This window comes from Triturus cristatus, chromosome 7 (assembly GCF_964204655.1).
Source record: "Triturus cristatus chromosome 7, aTriCri1.1, whole genome shotgun sequence".
NCBI classification, from domain to species: Eukaryota; Metazoa; Chordata; class Amphibia; order Caudata; family Salamandridae; genus Triturus; species Triturus cristatus.
Window position 1 is genome coordinate 123672927 of NC_140590.1, and position 18614 is coordinate 123691540.

The following is an 18614-nucleotide window of genomic DNA, read 5'->3' on the forward strand; positions in this document are numbered from 1 at the left end:
TTAACATGCAAAAGCCTGGTAGGTCGCTCCCCCTCTGCACAGCACCGCCTGTATGTCTGCCCCGGCCGCTGCTGCTGAGGAAGTTTGAGGTAGGCTTGTTCTCACTGTATTACCTGTACTGCTTTTCGGTCACTTTTGTGCCCGTAACTGCTGTTCTCTGTCCTCCCCGCTGCCTGTACTTGCTCTGTGTCAATTTTTTTCCCTCTGTTCCCCTCGCTGTCCCTGTGTCTCTCTGCCCATTTTGCTTTCTGTTCCCCCGTTGCCCCGGTAACCCTGTGCCCGTTGTGCCCGTTTTGCCTTCTGTTCCATTCGTTGCCCCCGTATTTCTGTAACCTTCTTTGCCTTCTGTAACACTCGTTGCCCCCTAATTTTGTGCCTTTTGCCTTCTGTGCCCTCGTCGTCCCGCTTCGCTCCCGCCGCTGCATCCCCTGTGGCCCCGCCCCCCTGACCGCCCATTTGCTGCCCCCACCTCCCAGCTGCTCCTCCCTCCCACCTCCCCATATATGTCGGCCACTGCGCAGTGAGGAGAGCGATCCTTGACCCTACCTGGTAGGTCGCTCCCCCTCTGCACAGCACCGCCTGTGTGTCTGCCCCAGCTGCCGCTGCTGAGGATGTTCGAGGTAGGCTTGTTCTCACTGTATTGCCTGTACTGCTTTTCCATCACTGTTGTGCCCGTAACTGCTGTTCTCTGTCCTCCCCCGCTGCCTGTACTTGCTCTGTGCCCTTTGTTTTCTCTCTGTTCCCCTCGCTGTCCCCGTGTCTCTCTGCCCAGTTTTCCCTCTCCCCTCGCTGCCCCCGTGTCTCTCTGCCCGTTTTGCTTTCTTTTCCCCCGTTGCCCCGGTAACCCTGTGCCTGTTGTGCCCGTTTTGCCTTCTGTTCCATTCACTGCCCCTGTATTTCTGTAACCTTCTTTGCTTTCTGTAACAATTGTTGCCCCCTAATTTTGTGCCTTTTGCCTTCTGTGCCCTCGTCGTCCCGCTCCGCTCCCGCCGCTGCGTCCCCTGCGGCCCGCCCCTCTGACTGCCCATTCGCTGATCCCACCTCCCACCACCCAGCTGCTCCTCCCTCCCACCTTCACATATATGCCGGCCGCTATGCGGCCACGCCAAAGGCACGCCAAAGGCGTGCCTAAGGCAAGCCCGTCTGCGCCCATCCGCGCCTGGACCAGGCCCAGCGCCAGAACCCCTGGTCCCCGCACCCGCCACAAGGAACGCCGCCACTACGATACCAGCACTCTGCATGCTCTCAACTCCGGACAGACCCACACCTGCTTCAAGGCCGCCCCGAAACGCACACACAGCCCCTTCACCTGCTGGAACTGCAGCGACACCAGCCACAGAACCACCCGCAAAAAAGACTTCAGCCACCTCCGATGCATACTTCTGAACACCCGCTCCGCACGCAAACACGCCGTCGAGCTCCGGAACCTGCTCGACACAACATCCCCGGACGTCGCCTTCCTGACAGAGACGTGGATGAACGACTCCTCCGCACCCGACATCGCCATAGCCATCCCAGATGGCTACAAGATCACCCGCAGAGACCGCACCAACGGAGTCGGAGGAGGGATCGCCATCGTCCACAAGAATAGTATCAGGGTCTCGACTAACACCAACGACACTCTCAGCACCGTCGAACACATGCATTTCCAGATCCACACACACACTAACTCCACCCTCAGAGGCACCCTCGTCTACCGACCCCCTGGACCCCGCCCCCAGTTCAGCGACTCCATCGTCGACTTCATCAGCTCGCACGCCCTGACCTCCACCGACTACATCCTCCTCGAAGACCTGAACTTTCATCTTGAGAACAACAACGACAGCAACACCACAACCCTGATCGATAACCTCGCCAACCTCGGACTGAGGCAATTCGTCACAAGGCCCACCCACTCCACTGGCCACACGCTCGACCCCGTCTTCTCCTCAAGCCCGCACGTCTCCTTCAACCACACCACCGAACTCCTCTGGATCGACCACCGCTGCATCCACTTCACCTTCCAGAAACTCTCCACACACCACCGCACCCAACAGATCCCCCGCCGCTGCTGGAGCAAAATCACCGAAGAGCAACTTCATGCAAACCTTGCTCTCAGCCCACCCACCAACCGTACCCTCAAACACGGTGATGCTGCCCACAGCCTCAGACGCTGGATCGAGGACTGCGCCAACACCCTTGTCCCGCTGAAGAAACCCCCTTACAGAGACACCAGCAAGAGGGCCAGCTGGTTCACCCCAAACTCCTAGCCTCCAAGCAATCTTGCCGGAAGCTAGAGAAGAAACGGCACAGTGAACAGACCCTGGACAGCCACGCAGCACACAAGGACGCCATCCGCAACCACCACCACCTCATCAAGGCTGCCAAGAGGACCTCCTTCAAAGACCGCCTCAACAACAACGCATGACAGCAAGGAGCTTTTCAACATCGTGAAGGAACTCTCCAACCCCAGCTCCAACACCAACGACATCCCGCCGTCGCAAGCCCTGTGCGACTCCCTCTCCACTTTCTTCCACCGCAAGATAGCAGTCATCCACGACAGCTTCAACACCCAGACAGCCCCAACAGACAGCAACACAACAGACTCACCTCACATCATCAACCACAACCCCCTGCTAGCCTGGGCCAGCGTGAGCATCAATGACACCATCAAGCCCATGAGCTCAATCCACTCCGGCACTCCATCAGACCCATTCCCGCACCACGTCTTCAATAAAGCAAGCAGCTCCATCGCACCCCACCTGCGCAACGTCATCAACCACTCCCGCGAGACCGTGACCTTCCCAGAGAGCTGGAAACACGCTGAGATCAACGTCCTACTCAAAAAACCCAAGGCAAACCCAAGAGACCTCAAGAACTTCCGGCCCATCTCTCTGCTCCCGTTCCCGGCCAAGGTCATTAAGAAGATCGTCAACAGACAGCTAACCCGATACCTCAAAGAAAACAGAATCCTGGACCCTTCCCAGTCAGGGTTCCGCAGCAACCACAGCACCGAGACTGCCCTCATCGTCGCCACCGACATCATGACCCTGCTGGACAATGGTGAGACTGCAGCACTCATCCTCCTAGACCTCTCCGCCGCCTTCGACACCGTCTGCCACCGCACACTACGCGCATGCCTCCACGCCGCAGGGATCCAAGACAAGGCTCTGGAATGGACCACATCCTTCATCTCAGGCAGAACCCAGAGCGTCCGCCTCCCCCCATTCCGATCCGAAGCCTCGGAGATCACCTGCAGCATACCCCAGGGATCCTCCCTCAGCCCGACACTGTTCAACATCTACATGACCCCGCTTGTACACGTCGCCCGACAGCACAACCTCAACATAATCTCCTACGCCGACGACACTCAACTGATCTTCTCCCTCACCAAGGACCCCATCACCGCCAAAGCCAACCTCCACGAAGGAATGAAGGCCGCCGCCGACTGAATGAAGATCAGCTGCCTGAAGCTGAACTCGGACAAGACGGAGGTCCTCATCCTCGGCTCCAACCCTTCAGCCTGGGACGACTCCTGGTGGCCGACGGCACTGGGGACAGCCCAGACACCCACAGACCGCGCACGCAACCTGGGAATCAACCTAGACTCCACGCTCTCAATGAGCAAGGAAGTCAACGCCGTCTCCTCCTCCTGCTTCAACACCCTCTGCATGCTCTGCAAGTTCTACAAATGGATACCAATAGATACAAGAAAGACAGTCACCCAGGCACTCGTCAGCAGCAGACTCGACTACGGAAACGCCCTCTACGCGGGAGCCCCGACCAAGCTCATCAAACGACTACAACACATCCAAAACGCCTCGGCACGACTGATCCTCGACATACCATGCCACAGCCACATCACCCCCCACCTGAGAAACCTGCACTGGCTCCCCGTCAACAAGAGGATATCCTTCAAGCTCCTCATCCATGCACACAAGGCACTCCACAAGACCGGCCCGGCCTACCTCAACAGACGTCTCTCCTTCTACATCCCCAACTGCCAGCTACGCTCCGCCGACCTCTCACTAGCCACCATCCCGCGCATCCGAAGAACTACCACCGGCGGGAGATCCTTCTCCCGCCTCGCCGCCAAAGTATGGAACACCCTCCCACTGAGCCTACAAGAGACCCAAGACCCGCTGACCTTCAGGAGAACACTCAAGACCTGGCTGTTCGATCAGTAGCAGCCCCCCCCCCAGCGCCTTGAGACCCTCGTGGGTATGTAGTGCGCTTCACAAATGACTGATTGATTGATTAATTGAAAGCACATTAGCGCCGCAACCAAAGGAGCAAACCTACAAATTGGTATCTTGAGGAAATTAAAACCCTTCCTCCCCCACAATGACTTCAAATCTGTAGTACAAGTCCTAGTAGTCCCTAGGCTAGATTATGGAAGTGCAACCCTTTAAACCCTTCACAGGTCCACAACAGCTCCTCTAAGGGCCTCCCTCAATTCTGCTGCTAGACTCATCACGGGATTGAAAAGAAACAGCCACATCTCCCCATACCTTATAGCTTTCAAATGCCTCCCTTATGAAGGAAGAATTCAAATGAAAAAATTGCCTGCATGACCCATAAAGCCCTACACTTCAATACCCAAAGATACCTTGCTCAGAATTGGAGCTCCTTGTTGGTGAAAGATTTTCCAGAAGCTCTAGCACTTTTTTGCTGAAACCACTGAGATTCTCCAAAAAGAAAACCTACAACTGAGCTTTCTCTGGGATCGCCCTGAGAATCTGGAACTCACTGCCACGCTGAAATCAGACTGAATCCCTCAATTGTTTCCTTCAAGAAAGAAGCAAAAACATTACTCATGAATACATTTATGCCCTAGATCTTAGGATCTCTTCTCCCTGTTCTTCTCCTGTCGCCATTTACTGCTTGCTGTCATTGTTTTGATGATGGTTTTATCTATGATTATTATGTTTGCATTCACTTTCAATTATTCTTTGTGTTGATCTCTCCCCTATCTTGGGAACCATATTTGTTTTCATGTGTAAAGCGCTCTGATACCAGTTAGGGTCATGTGCGTGCTATATAAGAATGTTAAAATAAAATAAATAAATAATAAATACAAAATACTACGTTAAAAAAAACGTTAATAATGCCCATGCTCTGATAGGGTGACTCACTACCAAGCTCCTTCGGTAACTAACCTCTGCTGTGTACATATTTGCCAAGTAGCTCCATGCCATGTGAGACACCTTCAGCAAGTTCTTCATTTTTTTTAGCTTACAACACAATGCATTCTGGGACTTGTAGTTTCACTTTGACAACTGTAAGTTTGTTCTTGAATCCCAGGATAGAAAGTGTTTTAGCCAAACAAAACAGGACTGGCTATGGTTCTCACATGGCATGGGGTTATTGGGTTGAAGGAGGCAAAGAACCTCATCCTTTGCACGAGATAGCTACGGTGTCTGGCCTGCTACTTAAATAAAAGCTCCAGAGGGGATCTAGCAGCTGCCTTATCACAGCTGATTATGTACTGTTCGTAAAAAAAAGCATGATGTGCATTTGTAAAAAACCTCTGTCCTGCATTTTTTTTACAAGGTTCACTACCTCCAAAGATTCAAAACACTAAGAATCCACACAGGAGTATTGTTCTTTGTGAGAACTGGATGGAGAAGAATGGGCTGAGGGTGAGAACACAATTAATTGTTTTCTTTGAGGTGCATGGTGACAAGGCATATCTGAATTCACCGTACAGACTTATTTATGTCATTAGCAGTGATAAAGTGTCACTCAAAATGTCACACATAAGACATGCAAATGTCACTCATAAGTGTATGGCACACCTAGTAATGTCACGCAAGGGTTGGTTATAAAGGGTACATGGCCAATTGCCTGACATTTTGAGACTTTTTACCATTCCCTCCCATGTGGAGGACAGGGAGGGGTTATTTTGATTCCTACATGCATTTTTCGTGTTTATAACATTTGACGAGCTAAGTTCTACTTTCCTTAGCCTCATTGCTGTTTGGGTATTTGTAGAGTACAAGTCACATGCATTTATTAAGAAACTCTTGCCAATTGTATCTATTTACCAAGGGTGAGCCAGGGCTTCCTCACTCAAACCAGTTTACCTTTAAGCATAAGATTGTTTGCACTTTGTGGGAGCTCAGTCACAGCTCAGATAAATACTGCTGCCTTACCCTCCGGCGCCCTAATGCTCACAGTCTGGACAACTGCTATGGAGAAAGTCACAGTAGCTTGACTCCTCGGCGCCTCTTACCTGTGCTGCCCCTCTTCCTGATTTTTCTGGTGAGGCAAAGAGACACTCCCACCAGTAGCACCAAAAGCAGAGTGGTGACAACCGCTATTCCTGCGATAGCACCTATAGAGAGTTGTGAGGTACTGGAGACTCCTGGAAAAGAAGAGGTACCAATAGTTATTTGGGTATTTCTACGGGGGCGGCAACAACACCCCAAGAATAGAGCCAAAAAAGGACTTGTTTGTCAAGCAAAAGACAGAAAGAGAAGTATGATCATACTAATGAGTTCCAGGCATTAAATGTGGGAAGAAAAGCTGCCACTGAGGTCCAAACTTTGCAAGAATGATACTAGAAGGCAGCACCAACCCTATAAATACACCGCGGGTCAATAACTTACAGTTGATATCTCCCACCTCCAGAGCAGCTCAGAATAAATCAGAGCATTGCTTTCAAAACCAAAATGACATCCTGGGCCTAACTTGGAGTCAACAGTTTAGTGATACCTAGAAAACCAGAATCCATTTATAAGTGATCAAATTTACTGAAAGGCAGGCCTATTTTCATCTGGTACCTCCCACACAATGGGGAACCACTCATATGCAGCTGGCTATTTATTTTCTAAGGATGTTGGGAAAACAAATACATGTGGAATGACACCTTAAAACGCGACATCTTTCATATTGAAAAAAAGCCGCTGAGCTCAGCACTTGAGATTCACAATGGCCATGTCCACCCCCCTTGTACAAGACTTTGCAAGCATTCAGGTTGCACTGAACACTAGCAATGCAAATTCAGCAGACATTTGGTGACTTCTAATGACAGTGAGGACAATGGTCCATTTCAATCAAAAAAACATAAAAGGCAGGTCTTAGCGTGAAGGTACTTTTACTTTTTTTTGCTAGTTATAGACATTTTAAACAGTGGGCCAGATATACATAGCCTTTTTGTGATTGCAAAGGGTATGGTTTGCAGCACTGCATCATTTGCAACCACAAAAAAGGCCTTTTCTCATTTACAAATCACAAATTGAGATTCGGTAACACATTACTGAATCGCAATTTAGGTTTGAGACCTATTACCAATTTGCCATTTGGAAGGGGCACGTTTAGAGCGTCCCTTCCAAATACTGACTGCATTGGTATGTATTAATGTTTTGCAACTGAATTACGGTTCCAAAACATTCATTTTTACTACCTCCTCTACAGAGGTGGGAAGCCATTCACAAACAGGAAGATGTCCCTGTCTAGACAAAACATTTTTAAAGTGTAGGCAGAGATCCTACAAAACTCTACCCACCCTTAAAAAACTTAAACTTAGCTTTTTTTAATGCTTTCCTTTTTTTAAGGAAAATGAGTCAAATTTAAAAAAAAAATGCTTTATTTAAAAGCAATCACAAAGATGTTGGTAATGAGGCCACCATCCCTGTGATGGCTGTGATTCCTAGTGGTTTGCAATTTCCGACCTATTTAATTATTATTCATGAGGGAGGTCGAATTACAATCCACTAGGAATCAAACATTTGCAAACCTGACCTATTAGTTCACAGGTCGATTCGCAAATTACCAACCTACTTGCAATTTGCGACTAGCAATTTACAATCAGTGCTTCATACATCTGGCCCAAGGTGAATACAGAACAGCTCCTTCCTTTGGTTTCTAGACATTTAGTTAGCAATTTCATGGGACTTTTCATTTGGATTACTGCCTGCTCCCCAAAAATAATTTTTTAGACATTCTGAAAGGGGAAGTGGTCACAACGGGACCGCTCCCCTATTAGGAATTGGTTACCACCAACTTTGAATTGGTGGTAAAGTGTGAATAATTTGCAACCACATTTAGGTCACAAAACATTCACACATCCCATTCTGATTCTGTATTTGGAGGGATGCCCTAAACACCCCCCCCCCAAATACTGAATTGGTATGTATTTGCAATTCTAAATTGCAATTTGGTAACATGTTAACGAATCACAATTTGGGATTAATACGTACCAAAATACATTTTTGCGTTCAGATGGCCAGATTCTGTGAATCGGGAAGTTTACAATGGCAAAATTTCTTCGTACATCTAGCCCTGCATTCTCATTAGGGATCTATATTTGTCATGTGAATCAGCTGAGATCAGCACATTCCCTGCTGAAAACAAAAGCAGCACTCTTCTATTTGAAATGCCTGCCTTCCCTTTGATAGACATGAACGTGCTATTATAGCATGCCGAGATGATAGGAGTGCCCATTGCCGGAGACCACCTTCTCAGGATGGCAATTCACATTCATTGCTTCATTGATTATCCTGCCAAGGAAGATTCATGCTGCTACTACTAGTGGTAATTCCCTTGCTTTGGCCAGTAATTACATTCAATATAGCCACATATAAGACGTGGAATATCACACCCATGCACTCATAAGCAGCATGACAACTTGGCAGCCCTCCTTAATAATTGCATCTGGGACCACTTTATCCAACTATTGGTAACCACTCTAGGTACATTTCAAAACCATATTATGCCCTACTTCTTCCCACAGGAATGGCAGAACCAGGCCATGTGCTCATACCAAAACACTGGGTAAGCACTAAAATTATGCTTGTTAAATTAATAATCACTACAAAAAACACACAAAAAATACATTAATTATAAAAATAAGGAAATTGTATCAAGCACTGGCAAAGCTGTCTCCAAAAGACTTAGCTTATACCAATTGTTTTTCAACTACCACTTGCATGCCATCTCATGTCTCTTGTATGGGCATGCATGGCTGCCAATCTTGCAATTGGTTTTCTATTAAAGAAAATAATTCTAGGTTGGCTGCTAACGGATTTTCCTGTGTCATACTGCATTAGAATGCCCATTCTGGCCAGACCCCACCCCAACATATAAAAAAAACTGATCCCAGGTGCCTAGTGGCCTTTCTGCCCCCTTACTCCCCGGTGAGACAGATCAGGGGCTTTTGCCCTTATCTGCCTCCTAGAGAGGACAGAAAGACTGGCATTTTTTGAGGGGGTGGGGACATTGGAATGCCCATTCTGGGCAGCCCCTGGGGGCAGGGAAGATAAATGGCTATGGCCCCATCTGCCTCCCGGGGTGTGGAAGAAAGATTGTGCAATTTTGGGGTGGGGGTATTGGCAGGTCCATTCTGGGCAGCCCCCACCCCTACGTACAAAAAAAACACAAATTCCTGGTACATAGTGGGCTTTCTGCCCCCCAGGGGGGCATATATGGGGCTATTACCCCATCTACCTCCTGGTGGGGGGCAGAAAGACTTTTGCATTTTTGGGGGGAAGAGTGGGAACATTGGCATGCCCGTTTTGGACAGACCCCACTCCTGACCTACAGAACAATAATCACTGATTTCTGGGGTGCTTTCTGCCCCCCAGGGGGCAGATTGGGGGCTACTACCCCATCTGTCCCCAGGGGGCAGAAAGAATGATTATGGCAATGTTTTATTGGGGCTTCACAGGCCCTTGCAAAAGGGGCCACTCCCCCTTCCCTGGTGCCTAGTGGGTGGAACCCTGCTTGGGAATTGCCCTCCTGGGGTGATCCCCATGCAGGGATCCACTAGGGAAGGGTAGCATTAGAAAGGGAAGATTCCCCCCTTTCCAACGATACCTCTCCCATGTGATTCGGCTGAAATAGCCCCACAAGCACAGAAACAGTGAAACTAAAACCAAGTTTCAGTTTCATTTCCAATATAATGACGTTAGCCTGCCATGTGTGAGATCGTCATTACATTGGGAAAAAAAGCCTTGGAGGTTGGGGAAGCTCTTCTCCACCTCCTGAGGCAAAAATAGGTCACGCCTTTAGGATCTTAAAAGTATTTAGCCATGCAGCACATTATCCTGGGTGTTATATTAACTCTTCTCATTTAGCCTTACACAACTGCTATAACCGGATGAAAAGAGCATTTGTTCTCAGTGGGGCGCTATGGAAAAGGGTTAAGGTAACTGTTAGTCCCAAACAATAAAGTTTTACAAAAACCAATATGCATTGATAAAGCTAATGCATTGACTAAGTCAAAAGGCTGGCAGCATAAGTCGGACCAGCTAGCTTTGCAAATGCTTGTGTTACTTTGTCAGGGACGTGGAGCAGCAGAGGAATGTGGAGGTAAAGAACAGTGTGGTATGAAACTGAAACTGATCATGAGCAATAACTAGACTGAAACAGAAGCGTGTTCTGTACTTGAGAAAGACACGAGCCGAACTTGAAATATGATCTGCAAATCAAATATGATCTGCGAAACTTGTTATGGTTTGAGATTGGGCTAATCTTCGCTGGAATGTCAAGGTTGAACAAGCACTGGCAACGACTTTAGGTCTGGCTTTAACACCTTCAGAGTATTCTGTTTGTATGGATTTAAGTCATCTATATGTATGAGCGGCTTGATCGCCAAGCCATATGAGAAATTGCGCAGTTTAAATAATGTTCTAACCTGTAAACACTCTTACATTTTGTACAGTGGGGTCATGGAACCCATTCTACAAAATTCAGAATTAAAACTTGCACTGGTAGCTCTGAACTGTACAGCACCCCAAGCATTCTGAAATCCAAGCAGCTTGTTATGAGTGACGCGGTAATTGTGAACTTATACCGCTAAACATCACACGTGGAGGTCTTTGCTGAGTGTGTTATTAAGTCACAGAATAAGTGCTAACTCAAATATGCGCGTAAATCTTCTGCCGTCAATTCTGTGTTGGGTGACACCACAGAGGAATAATGTGCGATGAACACAGCATGAATGCTGTTCCAAGTTACACAAATGCGTCAGTGGGGTAACAAAATCTTAGCCTCCACCCCTCCCCCCATGAACTGTAAGGGGGCCCTCTACAATCATCTGGCCTTGCACTGTTTTCAAACACTTTGCCCTTGCAAGGAAGCCAACGTGTTCTGTAGGCAAGGAGACATCACTGCATATGAAAAAACATTTCAGATGTTGTTGATTCACAAAATTGGGGTTCCAGAAGTAAAAGTGATATGGATAGATCCCAGGGCACAGACATAGCATCATAAGCATATCAAAGATAACAGTGAGCAAAAATGCTGCCGATGTGCTATTGAAAAGTTAATTTGCAGTGCACCAATGGATGTTGTTACTGGTATTTTATCTTTCATATTTCTCAATTCCATCATATTCCTAGTCTATGTTTCAATCAATCAATCAACTTTACTCTGAGGCATAATATGCGGGGCAAGATTTTGTCCAAGTGAATCCACCGCTCTAACCTCTCCTGCAGCCAGTCCTAGAGTTACTAAACATATGAGGATTTTTGGAGCAGGCATTTTGGGTCACGGCTGCCTAAGTGGACAGGCGGTACTGGCTGATTGTTCGGAGGTCGACTCTTTTGCCTCCGGTCTCTCAGCAGGGGCGTCCTTTGACTGCAATGGTCAGGCGCGGTGGCAAAGGTGCTAACCAATGGACTGCCCTCCCGGCTCCTTCTTTATCGACGATAACTGGCCAGCCTCCCCCACGGCTTGAGACAGCGACAGGGAGTCGGACCAGTGGCACGGCGTGCTAAACATAAACAAAGCACGTCTTGATTTACACGAGTCCTATTGCGTTGAAGACACAAACAGCACCAGCTCAATTGTCCGGCTGCTGAAAGTGAAAGCGCGCACGGCGCGCTAAACATAAATAAAGCAGGTTGTGATTTACACAAGTCCTATTGCATTGAAGACACAAAAAGACACAAACTGGAGTGGGGGGGCGAGAAGTCACAGACTGAGCGAGCGGGCAGGGAGAGGGCTGGGGGGAGCCAGGGAAGAAAATAGTGTTAGGAGTAAAGGGGCCAGTAGCCGTGGAAGGATACAAATGATGACTGAGGAGGGACTAACAAGCCTCAAACCAATAGGTAGGCAGCATTTAAGACAAAAGCCAATGGGCAGAGAGTGGGCGGAGCTTCCACAAAGCTTCCACACTACAGTGTATACTCCATGCCTCGCAAAGCGATGGCAGCACATTTGTGCTGCATCGCTAGGCGAGACCTAAAAAAGGAAATCCCTCTGCTGTCTGCAGCAGAGGGATTTTCTGCTTGTGTATGCATGACAGAATGGTTCCGTCATGAGCACATGAGCACTGGTGCTCATGACGGAACCATTCTGTCATGAGCACCAAAGGGATTAAAGTGGCATTTTCAAAATTATATTTTGAAATCCAACATTACTACAAGTGATGATTTTTCATTACAATTCCAAAGACACCAAACGTGAACTGGTTACCTGTTCCCATTTGGAAGTTACAGCTTATTAAATGTAATAAGGTAGCCCCAATGCTATCCAGTGGAAGAGGTAGGTCTTCCAATAGTGAAAAATGAATTTTCACTACAAGGACATGCAACACTTAAAAGTGCAAACTTTTTAAATACAGTGCACCTTTTCTTCTGGGTTGTCCAGGGCATACCTTAGGGAAGATGTATATGTATCAGGAAGGAAGGTTTGGCCCTGGCAAAAGGCTTCGGTCGAAATGGTCAAAACCTGCCAGTTCAAAATGGCAGTTTAAAACTGCACAGACAGGCTGTAATGGCAGACCTGAGTCATGTATAAGGGGCTGCTGAAATGAGTGGCACAATCAATGCCGCAGGCCCACAAACTGCATCTAATTTACAGGCCCTGGGTAAATGTAGTACCACTTTACCAGAATCTTACAAGTAAATTAAATATGTTAATTAGGGATAACCCTATGTTGCCATACTTTAAGGAATGAGCACTTGTACTTTAGCACTGCTTAGCTGTGGCAAAGGCTGCAGAGTTCTAAGGCTAGCAAAACCGCAATCAGCAATAATAAGGGGTGGAAGGCAAAAAAAGTTTGGTGAAATACCACCCTAAGACTGAGAGGTCTAACTCTCCTTTTGTGCCTGGGCAGTCTAGTTACTTTCAAGAAAGTAGATGTAAACAGAAATCTGGCAGCTTGGACAAAGAAATCTTGCACAGAAGCAGAGCTGGGGCAGCCCAGCTAAATTTGTCTGCAAATGAAGCACGTGGTACACGCGGAACATACACCAGTCGTATATGTCATACTGGTGATGTGAATTGGGGTGGCTCAAAAAGTGTGGGCTGGAGTGTGGTTTCAGTGTCCCTGATGTTCACTACTAAATGTAAAGCAAGCAGTGGTCAGGTCACAGGCCTGGAACCCTTTGTTTGGTCATAAACAAAAAGAACTGGCAGTGGAACCTTCTGATTAAAAGCACCTAACCTGTTTTTACACTCCTTAAGTAATGTCCCTTTTATATTAGGTGGGATCTGTGTGCACACTGGGTAGTACCCACCGTCACAGTACTTATTCCAACAGGAACTTAACAATTCAAAACAAAAGCACAGGTGCACCACTCAGAAAAAACTTTATCAAAAAGGACAATTTTAACGTCCATATCTAGTAAAGAGAGTTCTTGAATTTATTCTTTCTTCTTTCTCTTTTATTGTTTCATTTTCATTTCACGTAGATAAAACACAGCGTTCAACACACAGAACAGCCGACGCGTTTCGTCCCATTGTGGGACTTCTTCAGGGCAATAGAACTAGGTGGAGTCAAACCCTCTCCATAAAATTTATTTTGGTTCTAGGATTCCCTTAAGGAGAGCTGTTCCCCGTCCAGTAAAATATTGTGTCAGGTAGTAGCACCGTTTATATAGAGGTAATGATCATTTAATAACTAGACAAAGCACGTCCCACTTCAATGATGTCCAGCTCCGCCAATATGTATAGTATACAGGCTCAGTGTGACTCCTACGCAAAGTTGTCTGTCAAATTGTCACACCATGGCCTAATGGGAAGACGAGTGACACCCCTGATAAGAGATAGACCCCTTGTATGGTGTCTCCTTGGCACACAGCTCCTGGTGGCAGTCTGACACCAAACTGGTGGGATGTGAGCGCACCTCACTCACTGCGGGAATGTTCAGTAATCAAGGTCCCACCTTCAGTCTACCTCCTCTAATGCTGTCACTCACTGGATGCTGCAAAGAAGCCTGTAGAAAGCTTCAGGAAGAAAACATATAGCCTTCCCCTCTCCTGGCCGTACAATCAAAGAATCCCACATGTAATATCGCTAGAGAAAATAATCCTCGACCCTGCAAGCTTTTGTTTTGTTAATTGCTCTCTGCTCCTCAGCCCTCCTGCACTTGCCCCTCCCCAGAACATGTCAGTGGAAGGTTGGAGTATGGGTATAGGAGCTGGGTAGGGGAGCGGTTTGCTCTAGCGGTTTGCTTCTAGCAGCATAAGAGGTGGAGGAGCTAGGTACCATGAAAGATACTTTGAAGTGAGGAGGTGCTCAGGATGGTTGAAGGTAGGTGTTAGGGAGTGCAGAGGGTAAAAAAAAAGTTTTAAAAAAAGGATTTAGCATGGCACTCGTGATGATAGGCAAGAAAAGCCAAGACAATTTCAAATGTAATGGCAGAAAACTAGATATGATGAATAGATCTGATCCGTGATGGCCATCCGGGTCATGTCACACAGGCTTTGTCCAAGGCAGTTTACACTGTCATTTTAAAACATTTAAATGTCACGATCCAGTTAGATCACTGGTAACCTCCTGCTCCTTACACAACTGTCTTGTCAGGTATAATCATACTTAACATATCAAACTAATGGGCAAATGAATCAATTGTAAGCCATTGTTATATGGTTCCTATGAGTTTAGTAGGACTGTGTATTATGTCAACAAAAACTTTATAATATAGAGACTTATATCATCAGTAAACGTTGCCTTAATTTCCTGGCTTGCTCGTAGTACCACATCTAACCCCTAACCTTACCAGGGTAATAGATGTAATTGGTAACCTCAAACAAAACCACTCTTATTCCCTAGGAAATTGTGTAAACAGATCCACCCTTTTGTTGTTACTTTTGCATGCCCAAGATAAACACAAGAAAAATACGAAAATGCATTGTCAATACATATATTGAAATAATCGTATTCTTGTAAAAAACCCATGAGCTGCTATTATTAGACAGATAAAACATATCATTGTAACCAGCATTATTCCATTGGTGTAAAAGATAAACACTTCTACCATGGTAACTGTGACTAACGTTATTACACTCCTATCTGCCTCTCCCTATACTAAAGTGAGCCAATACCCTCTGCCAGAACTGTTGGGATAGCCGAATCCCCATAGCTTGGCATTATGTCGGGAAGCAGGTCTTAAGTTGTGCAGGCTTTCTTCCTTTGCAGGATGACGGTCTGTGTCAGCAGGGCTGCGTCTCAGTCACAATGCACTAAGGTTCAAGAATAATCCCAGCAAGAAGTGCTCATCTGCTGAATTCAGCACAGAGTCTGTTTATATAACTAAGCACTGTGTAAAATGTAAGAGCTGTCTCCTACGAGCAACCAGAAAGAAAACAAGGGCATCACGTTCTAATTATACAACCCTGGGACTCAATGTACAGACTACATTGCGGTAATGGCTAGAAATGACTGTCATGTTTATATGTTGACTCTAAAATGGAGACCGGGTGTGGGCCCTAATACACCTTACAACACCATTGTCCTTACTCTCTGCCATCTCTCCTTGGACCCAGCTTATCTTATGAATCTCAAGCCTCTCCCCTGCACCTTCAACCCTCACCTGATCCTCTGCTCATCTACACTTCCTCATTAAAATATTATGCATACAAAACAGAGAAATCTGGTTTGAAATGTCCTAGGATAATCAAGGTTACAGGGGTTTTTGGTACTTTGTCTCCAACTACCCCACTCACCCATATTACAAACCCTCAAACTGGGGATCAAGTATCCCTTTTAGCACTTGACTGTCAAGGTTCAAGGCTTACTCAGGGATGTGCAGTGGGCCAGTAACTGAGAATACAGCAGCAAAACAAACACACAGTGAATGTAAATTATTCACTGTCTGTTCTCTGAAAAGAAAAAGTACTTAAATACATGCAAAATTACAAGTATATAAAAAAAGTAGAGGAAAAATACATGAAACACTCTTTACATGTCTTGCAAATTGCTGGTAATTTGTACTAAGGGTCAAGACAACTAACACACTATACGCATTCTCGATCCCATAGATCACAAGCATTTTTAAGTTTTTGTGTGCGAGCAGAACTTGGCACCTGCAAGACCAATGCACCCATGTAAGTCTTTAGCGAATCATGGGACACAGCTACAAAAAAATTCAGGCTTACTGGCTTTATCAAAGTGCACTTACAATGCAGTCACAATGCAATATGACCACTTCCATAGCCATGAATGTGTCGAGATGTCACTACTATTATGGGCACATCTCTCCTTGCCCTATAAAATGTATTTCGTATTGAAATTGAAACAGTAATAGTAGTAAACATAGCAAAATGATGATCATGTCCAGTAGTTTAAAGTTTAAAGTTTATTTATTTATTTGCATAAGTTAATTAAAACCATTGCATTACAATAAAATAACATAAAAAAGCCTTTGTGCATAAGGCTTAAAAGTCCTGATAAAGTGCAAGTGTTATGTGCCATCATGTGGCTCGGTTCTCTTTTTGTGTTTACGTTGGTCCGTTGCTCTGCGACCGGACCCGGTGAAGAGTATCACCCGTCTGGCTCATCGGTTTTCCAGATCTTCCTTTCTTTCCGTTCTCCTTGAACGCCTCGTATTCGAACGTTAGTCCCAGTTCCCATGTAAAGTGCTTGTGCTTCGCGACTTTAGCCGTAGCACTGTGATCAGCCCAGATGGAAAATGTCACCCGTCTGGCTCATCGGTTTTCCAGATCTTCCTTTCTTTCCGTTCTCCTTGAACACCTCGTATTCGAACGTTAGTCCCAGTTCCCATGTAAAGTCCTTGTGCTTCGCGACTTTAGCCGTAGCGATCAGCCCCGATGGAAAATGTCACCCATCTGGCTCATCGGTTTTCCAGATCTTCCTTTCTTTCCGTTCTCCTTGAACGCCTCGTATTCAAACGTTAGTCTCAGTTCCCATGTAAAGTGCTTGTGCTTCGCGACTTTAGCCGTAGCGATCAGCCCCGATGGAAAATGTCACCCGTCTGGCTCATCGGTTTTCCTGGTCTCCCTTCCTTTCAGTTCTCCTCGGGCACCGCTAGTTCTTATCATTGGTCCAAGATCTCTTGTAAAGTACTTGTGCTTTATGACTTTATGGCAGTTTAAATCAAACTGTTGTTTAGATGAAACCATTGAAGGTCTCTGGACTCAGTTTTTCCCTCCAAGACAGAGTCTGTATTCTTTCAGCTCCTATGTTTGAAGTAATCCAGGATCAGTTTTTGGACTATATGTGGGTGAGGTCGGGGGTCAGAGCGACCTGGAGAGGGTCCCTGATAGATTGTGTAAACCTTCCACAGCGCGCCAGGATGCAGGGTTCCTTTGTGTGAAACCAAAGCCTCAAGGCAGGTGCTTGCTTTTTCGCTCAGATATAATTCCCTAAAACGGATTTTTCTTTCGTTCGCTAAGGCCGGGCAGCAGCACAGATGGTGTAGCCATGATTCTCGTGTTTAGTCGCACAGTCGACATGCTCCTCCTGTGCGTTGAGTTGTGAAAGCCCAGCTGAAATTCTGCTATTGGCAATGCCAGCAGTCGCATGTACATGATATCTCTTCTAGTTTTTGGGTTCAGCAAGGCAGAGAGGTATGGCTGGGGTTTAATGACCGAATATGAAGCATTTAGCGTGGCCAGAGAGGGTAGTGTTTTTAGTGATGCCTGGTCTTGCGTGAACCAGGCTTATTGCACTTGTGTATTGATGCGCTTTTTCCCATTAGCATATGAGTTGAAAGGCAGAGCAAGTGCTGGGTTATTTATTTCTGTGGCGGCCATGGCTCGCACAAGCTGCGTGTTCCACGGGGAGCCAGATTTTTCAAATATGTCTCCGAGGCAGCATTTTAGGGATTGCTCCAGGGATTTCAGAATTCGTTGAATGTACCTACCTCTAAAGGGCATTTACTAAAAAGGGATCCTGCCCTTTCGTGGGACCCCCACACTCCTGCCCTGGTCAGAGTGTGCTTCTATAAAATTAAATGAAACCAGTAGATTGAACAGGTGCACCTGAGTGTTGCACGTGCAAAACAATATGGCATAAATGGAAACCAGTCTTCTTTCAACACACCAGTATATTATAAGGGCATATTTATACCCGAGATCTCTGGTCTGGAAATCCACCGTGCATGTGCTAAAAATATACAGCATGTAGCCTGTCAGATCAATACTCACAACCTATAAAAATCACACTTAATTTCCAGAAAGGTGATTAACACAAAATTGGGTAAGCAAATGCTGTGCAATACTAAAATCGTATAGTATGTTCATTCCTCAAAGCCAGGCAAATTAATATCATAACACATTGCAAAGTCTTATATCACTCTCAAGAAAATGTTTGACATATAGGTTGCCAAATGATGCCCCTGTGGTTGATGAGGGGTTGGATAAGGTGCTTTTAGGGTAGGAGTAATGAGGTCAACATTCTTGAGGCCGTTGATGAAGGATGATGCAAAATATGGGATGGCT

At 46.4% G+C, this 18614-nt stretch overlaps 1 protein-coding gene across 6 annotated transcripts in view; it reads right to left on the bottom strand.

The window, feature by feature from the left end:
* The window catches only part of LOC146809007 (sialic acid-binding Ig-like lectin 13), a 395766-nt gene that overhangs the window by 22594 nt on the left and 354558 nt on the right, over window positions 1-18614 (bottom strand). For 4 of the 6 annotated variants that reach the window (XM_085615791.1, XM_085615792.1, XM_085615796.1 and 1 more), the window contains one exon: window positions 6215-6346. The exons of the other annotated variants lie outside the window; for them this stretch is intronic. In XM_085615791.1, coding sequence (XP_085471917.1) covers window positions 6215-6346 — 132 coding nt within the window. The remainder of the gene's footprint in view (window positions 1-6214; window positions 6347-18614) is intronic. 6 annotated transcript variants of the gene reach the window in all.